The following is a 10,822-nucleotide window of genomic DNA, read 5'->3' on the forward strand; positions in this document are numbered from 1 at the left end:
TCCGCTCCCACCCCAGGGCCTTGGAGGGCGCTGCAGATGGAAAAGCTGCAAGACCCCCTCCTTTGTCCCCTTCTGTTCCTCGAAAGCCCAGGGGGGTAGGGGCCCCAGAGGGAGGGGGAAATGCACCACCCAAAAGCACTTGCCACCCTGCCCAGCAAGGTGACTCCCTCCAGCACCCAGCTATTCCTTCACTGTCTTCCCACTGCTTCAACTGTGCCTGGCACACAGTAGGTGCTTAATAAGTGTGTGTCAAGTGACTGCACACACATGAGCATGAGCACTGCTGGCCACTTTTAAAAATATGTATATTTTATTGATTTTTTACAGAGGAAGGGAGAGGGATAGAGAGTTAGAAACATCGATGAGAGAGAAACATCGATCAGCTGCCTCCTGCACACCTCCCACTGGAGATGTGCCCGCAACCAAGGTACATGCCCTTGACTGGAATCGAACCTGGGACCCTTCAGTCCGGAGGCCGACGCTCTATCCACTGAGCCAAACCGGCCAGGGCTCTGTTGGCCGCTTTGCTGAAGGTGCGGACGTGCCCCACTTTATCCCCATGACAGGGCCAGACAGACCTGTGGCCCACCCGTCCACAGAAAGGGAAACCGAGGCCTGAAGAGGTGGCACCAGCTATCGAGGGTCACACAGTGGGAAGCGACCACCTACAAACACAGGATCCTCCAAGGCCAGGACCCAACTTAGCAGAGTTTTTAGTTTCACTGCTGGTTGTCTCTCCTGTCCCCTGAGCTGGCCCTACTAGGAGCCGAGCTAGGGACCCCCACCCAGGACAGCCCCTCACCTTTGGGGAGAGGGGCTCACAGGAAAAATGGGGGCTCACCCCACCCCCATTCCCACCCATGTCCACCTGACCGGGCTCAGATTGACCCAATCGGAGATGGCTGAGGACTGAGGTGTGAGCACCAAGTGGGGGTGAGAAGTTGGGGGAGTGGAGCCGATCCTGGGGAACCTGAAGAGGCGAGGCTCCGTCCTGCCCTGGGGTCTCCAGGGGGAGGCAGGCTCCCCTGCCAGGCCCACACGTGTGCCCAGAGAGGTGGGTGGGCAGGAGCTCGGGAGGGCGTTCAGGTGGCCGTGGCTCCCGCCCAGCACCTCCCCCACGGCTCACTACTCAGTGTGGGAGCGGAACCATCACAGGGAAGCCCAGGTCGAGGTGCTGCCTGAGGAGGCGGTAGCATCTTGTCACTAGAGGTGACCGAGCAATAACGGATCTGAAAGGGAAGTTTGGGGAAGAGGGGCCGCTCAGGAAGCTGTGTAGGCAGCTGCGGTTTGAGGCCTGGGGTGGGGTGGGAAAGGCAGCCGAGTCTTTCCCAGGTACCACCCTGTGCAGTAGGACAGCTGGCCTCAGCGCTGGCCTCACCAGGGACCGCTGACGTGCACACATTAACCGAGACACACTGCGTGTCCTGAGACTCAGCCTGTACCCGGGATTGAATCCTCAGTCCAGGCTGGTCCTTGGATGGAGCTCCAATCCCAGGCTGAGCCCTGGTCCCAGGTTGAGCTCCGGTCCTAGACTGAGCTTTGATCTCGGGCTGACCCCTGACCTGGGATGAACCGTAAGCTGATTCTGATCTTCACCCATGACCCTGAGTGAGCCCAGCCCTGGACTGAGCCCTGAGCCCCAACTCTAGTTGAGCCCCAACCTCAACTAAACCCCAATCCCAGCTGGGCCCCTGACCCCTGGCCCAGAGCGCAAATCCAGGACTAAAATGCAATGCCATGAGAGAGCAGTTTGACGAACACTGCAGAGCTGTCCAACAACGACCTTGCCCTTGAATTACTTGCTGCCTGGGCGAAAGGCCGTGCACACACACATCATACCTGATTTAATCTTACGATATATGTCTGTGCTGTAAGAACAAGCCCCCTCTAGAATCGGCCCTGAAGCCACAGCTCTAAAAATATGCAAGTTAACACAGAGAAGGTTATTATTGTTGGTTGTAAATGAAAAATATTAGCACCCCAAATGCCTGTGCACAGGAGACGGGCTGACAAATTATGCTGCACCAGAGTGGAGCCCCGGACAGCCGTGAGAAAGAACGAGGACAGCCTCTATGAGTGAATAGAGCGACTTCCAGATCATCTTGTCAATTTGGGGGAAAAGTACGAAAGACTTGGGTCACTTGGTACTTATTGTGTAATGAAGAAGGAGATAAAATATACACATATCTGCTTGTTTTTGCAAAACAAACACAGGAGAGAAACCAACGAGGCTTGTGGGGGGATCGAAATTGAAGAGAGGGGATGACACCCTCTGAGCATCCCTCTTTATATCGGTTTTTTTTAACTCAGTTAATGCCTCCGTTAGTCAACAATGAAATTAAATCAACAAGGATGGAGAAACAGAGCTTTAAGATGGGATAAAATGGAAAAGAAATGAACATAATTGCATTTCAAATGAAAAACAAAACCACACAGAAATACAAGAGAACCAGCCCATGCAATTTTTGGACACAGTACTTGCTCTGGAGACAGAAAAAACTGCAAAGAGATTTTGAACTTTGTGTAGGAGATTTGTTTTCAGGAGTGGGATGGGGTAGTGACTCTGAAACCATCCTGTGTGCTATGGGACGGAGCACAGTAGCAGGCGTATTGATATGAAGGGCCAGGTCTTCACTGGGGGAGAAGATGCGCCAATGGAAAGGGAGAATGCAGAAGAACCCCAGGAGCAGGACGGAAAGTGTCAGTGTGGCCTTCGCTGGTTTGGCTCAGTGGAGAGAGCATTGACCTTGTGAACCATTACAGGGCTGGACTTGTGATTTAAACAAAAATCTGTGTCCTGGCTCTGTCCACTGAAACTACTCAATAGCAATGAGAGCATCAAACACCCAGATCTTGGCTTCTGAATATCATCCCCTTAAAAAAAAAAAAAAAGGTAGTGAGGCAGGGAGAGTACAAGATGAGCCTGGAACACGTTGGTGTGTCAGGAAGTAAGAAAGTGCTCTAAGAAAGATGGGGACCCGTCACACAGATGCAGGAGCCAGCCCGAGGGGCTGCTGATGGCCAAACTTGGAGCTACATGAGCACCAGCGATGAATGACCTTAAAGTCAGAGAGAAAGGAAGTAGATGGTGGGGGCCAGGCCTAGGGGAGGGGGAGGGGCAGTTAGTGCTTAATGGGGACAGTTTCAGTTTTACAAGATGAACAGTTCTGGTGATGGGTGGTGGACATGGTTACACAACGATGTGAATGGCCCTAGCCGGTTTGGCTCAGCGGATAGAGTGTCCGCCTGTGGACTGAAGGGTCCCGGGTTCAATTCCGGTCAAGGGCACATGCCTGGGTTTCTTCGGGCTTGATCTCCAGTAGGGGGTGTGCAGGAGGCAGCTGATCAGTGATTCTCTCTCATTATTGATGTTTCTATCTCTCTCTCCCTCTCCGTTCTTCTCTGAAATCCTATATAATAAAAGCCTAATAAGCAAATTGACCGAACGGCAGAACGACCAGTGGAACGGTGGGTCGCTATGACACGCACTGACCACCAGGGGACAGATGCTCAACGCAGGAGCTGCCCCCAGCCCGCAGGCCCCAGGTCAGCCAAGGCGGGTGCCAGCAGAGCGTCCCCCCTCCCCAATTGCCCCACCGGTTGCCCCACAGATCGGCCCTGATCACTGGCCAGGCCTAGAGACCCTACCCATGCACGAATTTCGTGCATCAGGACTCTAGTTAATAATAATAAAAAAAATAATGTGAATGGATTAAATGCCACTGAACAGTACACTTAAAATGGTTAAAATGGTCAATTTTATGTTATGTGTATTTTACCACAATAAAACTAATTAGAAGAAAAAAATCTTTCCATATGATCCAACAATTCCACTCTTAGGCAGCTACCCAATAGCAGTTAGAGAAATCACTTTTTTTGTAATTATCATAGCATTAATTGGCCCAGGCAATAATCAACAATAAATGCTAAAATTATTGGGTAGAGCCCTGGCCAGTTTGGCTCAGTGGATAAAGTGTCAGCCAACAGACTGATGGGTCCCGAGTTCAATTCTGGTCAAGGGCACGTGCCCAGGTTGCAGGCTCGATCCCCAGTAGGGGGCATGCAGAAGGCAGACAATCAATGATTCTCTCTCATCATTGATGTTTCTATCTCTCTCTCCCTCTCCCTTCTTCTCTGAAATCAATAAAATTAAATATTATTGGGTGGAATTTTGTTGGGGAGCAGGATATTGACATAATCTCAAAGTATTTTCCTACAGAATACATATTTAATTACAAAGAGAAAAATATCTTACTCAAGAAACCCTTGAATGTCGCCTTGAGACAGGCCAGCAAGCCAGGACAAGTGGAATAGGAAACGGAGACAGACAGCTAAATAAACTGGCCGAGCAATTTACAGCAGATCCAGAACGTCACCTCCTGAGAGAGAACATCCAGGCCTCAGTGTATTTCAGCTCCAGGCCCAGAAAAGCAGTCAAACCAGGTGTATGACACCAGGACCAGCTGCAGTGACTAATGACCCCCTGCCCTGACACTGACCAATCGGTGGAGACCATGACCCTGAAGGAGCACACCTAGAAAACGGATGAATATTTTGCTAAAACCCTGCCCTGAGACCCCCCCCCCCCAATATTCCCTCCTGCAAGAGAGAGATAAAAACTTCAAGACAACGGACCCAGCACACGCTCTCCCTCTCAGGAGCACCCCGCCATTCCCTTTCTCCTCTTCCTCCCCCACAGGCCTGCATCTCCTAAGTTCTGAAGGACCCCAGGAGGCTTGCAACCAGGGGAGCAATGGACAGCGGTAGCTCGTCCCAGGTTTACACCTGAACCTGTTCCCAGGCCTCCTTTTCTCTGACTTCCCAGAGAGCTAGGGAAGCCCAGCCTAGGCTCTCTTGTTGCTTCTTCTGTGCTAAGCCCTTTCTTGTTTTACTGTCCCAGCTTTAATAAACATTCCCTCATAGTCATCTGGGACCTGGGTTATGAAATTTTTCCTGCACGAAGTCAAGAACCCACACACTACCAGCCAGCCCGAGGCAGACCCGCCAGGGGCCAGGCCCCTTTTGGTAACAGCCTTAACCAAGAGATCCAAGTTAGCATCACCGGAGAGGCAGTAAATACACAAGGCTGGCCTGGCATCACACACTGAGGAGGAAACACCACTTCTTCTATGATATTCCCACCAAAGTATACAACCTGCATCAGGTCATGGGGAGGCATCAAACAAACCCACACTGAGGACATCCCACAGAATAACTGGTCTATACTTTTTAAGAGTCAAGGTCATAGCCAAGACCGGTTTGGCTCAGTGGATAGAGCGTCGGCCTGCCGACTGAAAGGTCCCGGGTTCGATTCCGGTCAGGGGCATGTGCCTGGGTTGCGGGCACATCCCCAGTGGGGAGTGTGCAGGAGGCAGCTGATCGATGTTTCTCTCTCATCGATGTTTCTAACTCTCTATCTCTCTCCCTTCCTCTCTGTAAAAAATCAATAAAATATATTTTTTAAAAAAAAGAGTCAAGGTCATGAACGTTCAGGAAAGACAAAAAAGGCTAAGCCTGTCTTGGATGAAAGGAGACCCAAGATGCATGAAACTAAATGCAGTGAGTGGTTCCCGACTGGATACTAGAATGGGGGGAAGTGCTGTAAAAGACAACAGTGAGGAAATTTTCTTATGAGCTGTATATTAGACAATGTTAGTGTATCAATGCCCAGCTGGCATGGCTCAGTGGTTGAGTGCCGACCTATGAACCAGGAGGTCAGTGTTCGATTCCCAGTCAGGGCATATACCCGGGTTGCGGGCTTGATCCCCAGTGTGGGGCATGCAGGAGGCAGCTGATCAATGATTCTCTCCCATCATTGATGTTTCTCTCTCTCTCTCTCTCTCTCTCTCTCTCTCTCTCTCTCTCTCTCTCTCCTTTCCTCTCTCTGAAAGCAATGAAAATATATTTAAAAATATATTATTGTATCAATGCTAGATTTCCTGAATTTGACTATTGCATTCTGCTTATATAACAGATTTTTTTCCCATAGGAAATACATGGTGATCTGAAGTAAAGATGCACCATATCTCCAACCTACTCTCAAATTATTTAGAAAATTAAGGGGGAAAATGTCCATATTCTCTATGGAATATATAATACACTTTTAGATTTTGTATATAGAGAAATATAAAGCAAAAGGTTAACCATGGGCGGACCAGCTCAAGGGTCAGCAATTTTTTTCTGAGAAGAGCCAGAGTAAATCATTTCAGCTTTGAGGGCCAGACAGTATCTGTCAAAACTCTGCCCCCCAGAGGAAAAGCTGCCAGAGACCCTATGTAAATGGATGTGGCTTTGTGCCAATAAAACTTTATTTACAAAAACAGCAGCAAGCCAATGGTTTGCTGAACCCTAACCTAGATGCAGGGTAGATGGGACTTCATTGCAATAGTTCTGCAACTTCTGTAGGTTGAAAGTATTTTCAAAATAAAAAGTGAAGAAAATATGGATTTCCCAACTTTGTGGTCAGAGTGTGGTCTCTAAATATGTCCCGTTAAAAGGAATCAGGGCTCCTTGGAGAAATGGCCAAATGCTGTGAAAGTATAGGACAAGACAAAAGCATCTCGCTGTGCCAGAACTATGACCTCTGAGGCCACAGGGGTCATGTCAACAGGACCGAGGAGCCAACTCAAAGAGGTCCCACTGGCCCCCAGCCAAGGGATGCCTGGGGTTCGCAGAAGCTGGGAGAGGCAGGAGGGATCCTGCCTGGAGCCCTCAGAGGGAGTGTGGCCCTGCTGCTGCCTTGATCTCACACTTCCATCCTCCAACATTGGAAGAATACATTTCCATTGTTTTAAGCCACCCAGGCTGTGGTACTTTGCTACGGCAATCCTAGGAAAAATATCTGACCAGCATCCTCAACACTGTCAAGGTCACCAAAAACAGGAAAAGTCAGAGAAACCATCACAGCCCAAAGGAGCTGAAGATGTGACCACTAAAAGCCATGTGGGCTCCTGGGAGCACAAAAGGATATTAGGGGGAAAACTGAAGAAATCTGAATAGAGTATAAGTTTTAGTTAATAATGTGTCAGTATTAGTTTATTGATTGTACAAAAAAAAAGGTACCATATTAATGTAAGATGTTAACAGTAGGGGTATTTGGGTGCAATTTTATAAGGCAACTCTCTGCACTACCCTCACAATTTTTCTGTAAATTTAAGACTATTCTAAAACATAAGGTGTTTTTTTAAAGTAAAAAAAAAAGGGGGGGGGAGGTGTTGAATGAATAGAATCTTGGCTGTGTGACCTCCCAAGTGCATGACTTCAGTCAAATTATTCAGCTTCTTGGTGCCTCAGTTTTCTCATCTGTAAAATGGGCACGACAGGGCTTGTGCTACATGGGACATCCCTGCGGATGGTGGGTCACCATGATCTGGCTTAAGTAGAGCCATTATCTTCATCTTCACCAGAGATGGGTGGGAGCTGCCGCTAGAATTTGGGGTAAATACCAACATAGGGTGGGCTTAAATGGCCCCCCTCCAGGAAGAGAGGCTGGACTCTACCTCTTGGCTCAGAGTGTGCGCTTTCCTGGACAGCTCTATACCCCGTGCCCAGCACAGGGGGGTGAACAAGTATAACCCTTTTTCCTTCCTTCCCCATGTTTCTCCCCTTCGTGGGACAGGAGACCTGAGAAGGGACGGCGGGGGGGGGGGGGGTAAACAGGGCACCCCTGAGAAATCACAGGTCTCCAGAATGTCATCTCTTTAATGTCCAACTCACAAGGGGCCCTGCAGATGAGGGAATAAATACAGGTTGTAAGATGCAGCGCACCCAGCCCCCAGCCTAGGGAAGAGGGGGAGACCTGTGAGCCTCCGTTTCCCTCGTCTGCAAACCGTAACAGAACACACTTCGAGTCATGAGGCTCTTAACACCGTTTTCCAGGGTCTCTTCCCCACCAAGGGCGGCCTCTGAGCTACCCAAACCTCAAACTGGGAGATACCACCTCCTGTCCACTAAGGGGCGCCAGAGTCCGGTTCCTGGGCCTGCGGGACCCCTGCCCGATCCCTGAGCGGGTGTACCACCCCCGGGGGTCCCGGACTTCTTCCCAGGAGGGGACAGACCCGGAGCGGGGGTCCTGAGTCTTCCGTCCTCTGCTCTCTTCATCGTCCCCTCCACCCCGGGGACCCCAGGTGGCCATGGTGCTCCTTTTTCGAGGAGTCAAGAGTGGGGACCCCAGGAGCTGTCCTGGCAAAGGGCAGAGGAGCGGCGGCGACTGGCTTTCCGCAACTCACTCGTGGCCCCCCCGCCACGTGGGCCTGGAGCGACCGGGGAGGCATCGGGGCTCCCGGGGCGCCGCCCCGCCCCGCCCGCAGGTCCGGAGGGCCGCTCGCTGGTCCGAGCCGGGGAGGCGGGGCTTGGGTCACAGCAGGTTGATCTCGTCGAGGTAGCGGGCCAGGACCGAGTCCCGCACGTCCTTGAAGACCGTGCGGATGTTCTGCGTGTCCGTGGCGCACGTGTAGTGGCTGAAGAGGCGCCGGGAGCGCGAGCCCTTCCTGCCCCCGTCGGCGGCGTCCGCGCAGCCGGCGTACATGCCGCTGTACATGTCCAGGATGAACTGCTTGGCTGCCTCCGCGTCCTGCTTCGGGCCTGGGGGGCAGGAGTGAGGGCGTCAGGACACAGGCTCCTGGGGCAGGGGGGGACCCCCTACTGAGACCAAGGGGGGTCTCCGGAAACTCTCTTCCCGATATGGGCAACTCAGGGCTGCAGGGGACCCCCCCCCCAGCACCCACTACAGTTCCAACAGGTGGACGCCAGCTTTTGACTGTCTAGCTCTAGCAGGTCACGTGACTCCAGCCCAGCCATTGGCAACATCGGGCTGGCGGGGGTCACATGACCTGGGGTGGACCAATGAGGCTCAGCTCTGGGACTCTGAGCAGAACTTGTGTTGAAGAGATGCTCTTGGCTGGGCTTGAGCTGGAGGGATGGGAAGCGGAGCTGCAGAGACAGAGGCTGGTGCACACGGGGAAACCGTGACCTCTGTGCGCCTCCGTTTCCTGGTTTGTAAAATTGGGATGAGGACTAGCCCCAGGCCTCCCAGAGTTGTGAGGATTCAAAGCAATCGTGCCCAGGGCTCCATGCTCAGTCATCAGAAAGCTTCAGGAGTGTGCGCTGTCATTCTCTCAGAAAGGCGGGTTGCATAGTGGGTAAAACCGGCCATCTCTGAATCCAGACGGCCTGGATTGGAAGCCTGCCTCTGTCACTCCCTGGCTGTATGACTTCTGGCAAGTGACTGTACCTCAGTTTCCCCATGAAGGAGTCCTACTGCACAGGACTTTGTAAAAAATATATTTTTATTGATTTCAGAGAGGAAGGGAGAGGGAGAGATAGAAACATCGATGAGAGAGAATCATTGATCGGCTGCCTCCTGCACGCCCCCTACTGGGGACCGAGCCTGCGACCTGGGCATGTGCCCTTGACCAGAATGGAACCTGGGACTGTTCAGTCTGCAGGCTGATGCTCTATCCACTGGGCCAAACCAGCTAGGGCTGCACAGAGCTTTTTAATGAGGATTAAACAAGTCAAAAATACGTAAGAGTGCTAGTGTTAGATGTGTTCATTGTTATTGTTCATATTGTTCATTATTGTCACGAGTATTATTTAGTAGCAGGAAAGAAGGGCCGAGAGCTGTAAGCTTAGTATGTGGGTGCTGCAGCCTCTTTGGCTGGGAGAAAAGGACGGAGTTTCCCCTTTGCCCTTGAGGAAAGCAAACAATCCTCAAAACTATCTGCTTCTCAAACTCTCCAAGTGCTGCCCAGCTGGGAAGGGTGCCGAGGGGTGCCCAGGCCACCACCCTGGAATAAGCTGACATATGTTCCCAGACTCTGAGTCTCGCGGGTATGACCGGCTGAGATTGCCCACATGGGCTCTGACAAGCCAGGGGCTCCCACCCACGGTGATGTCACCAAAGCTTAGTACATGCAAACTAAGGGCTTCATGTGCCATGGCTGGTTGTGTATCGGGGTGAATAGTGTCCCCTCAAAACCATGTCCACTGCGAACTTCAGAATGTGATCGGATGTGGAAATAGGGTCTTTGCAGCTGTAAAGAGTGAAGTTGAAATGAGGTCATACTGAACTAGGTTGGACCCCAGATTCAATGACTTGTGTTCTTATAAAAAGAGGAGAGAGCCCTAGATGGTTTGGCTCAGTGGATAGAGCGTCAGCCTGTGGACCAAAGGGTCCTGGGTTTGATTCTGGTCAAGGGCACATACCTCGGTTGCAGGCTGCTCCCTGGCTCTGGCCCTGGCCCAGGCCCTGGTCAGGGCTTGTGCAGGAGGCAACCAATCTATATGTTTCACATCGATGTTTCTCTCTGTCTTTCCCTCTCTCTTCCACTCTCTATAAAAATCAATGGAAACATGTCCTCGGGTGAGGATTGAAAAATAAAAAAATAAAAAAAGAGGAGAGACAACCAGGGACAGAGAAGGCCATGTGACAATGGAGGAAGAGATTGGAATGATGCATTATAAGTCAAGAAATGCTGCCCTGCCCTAACTGGTTTGGCTCAGTGGATAGAGCATTGGCCTGTAGACTGAAGGGTCCCAGGTTCGATTCCGGTCAAGGGCATGTACCTTGGTTGCAGGCACATCCCCAGTAGCGGGTGTGCAGGAGGCAGCTGATCCATGTTTCTCTCTCATCGATGTTTCTAACTCTCTATCTCTCTCCCTTCCTCTCTGTAAAAAATCAATAAAATATATTAAAAAGAAAAGAAATGCTAAGACTACAGGCAATGATCAGAAACTAGGAGAGAGGCCTAGAACAGATTCTCCCTCCGAGCCTTCTGAAGGAAATGAAACTGCATTGCCGCCGACGTTAGCTTCACGCTTC

The 10,822-nt window shown here is 51.2% G+C and overlaps 2 protein-coding genes across 2 annotated transcripts in view; both read right to left on the reverse strand.

The window, feature by feature from the left end:
• Positions 1-8,134, reverse strand: part of S1PR4 (sphingosine-1-phosphate receptor 4) — a 10,046-nt gene extending 1,912 nt beyond the window's left edge. The window contains 1 exon segment of the mRNA XM_023764677.1: positions 7,920-8,134. Within this exon segment, the coding sequence (XP_023620445.1) occupies positions 7,920-8,134 (215 nt within the window).
• Positions 7,682-10,822, reverse strand: part of GNA15 (G protein subunit alpha 15) — a 22,355-nt gene continuing 19,214 nt past the window's right edge. Inside the window, exon 6 of the mRNA XM_023764678.1 lies at positions 7,682-8,593. Coding sequence (XP_023620446.1) covers positions 8,357-8,593 — 237 coding nt within the window. The 3' untranslated portion in view covers positions 7,682-8,356. The remainder of the gene's footprint in view (positions 8,594-10,822) is intronic.

This window comes from Myotis lucifugus, unplaced genomic scaffold (genome assembly GCF_000147115.1).
Source record: "Myotis lucifugus unplaced genomic scaffold, Myoluc2.0 scaffold_342, whole genome shotgun sequence".
In the NCBI taxonomy this organism is placed as follows: Eukaryota; Metazoa; Chordata; class Mammalia; order Chiroptera; family Vespertilionidae; genus Myotis; species Myotis lucifugus.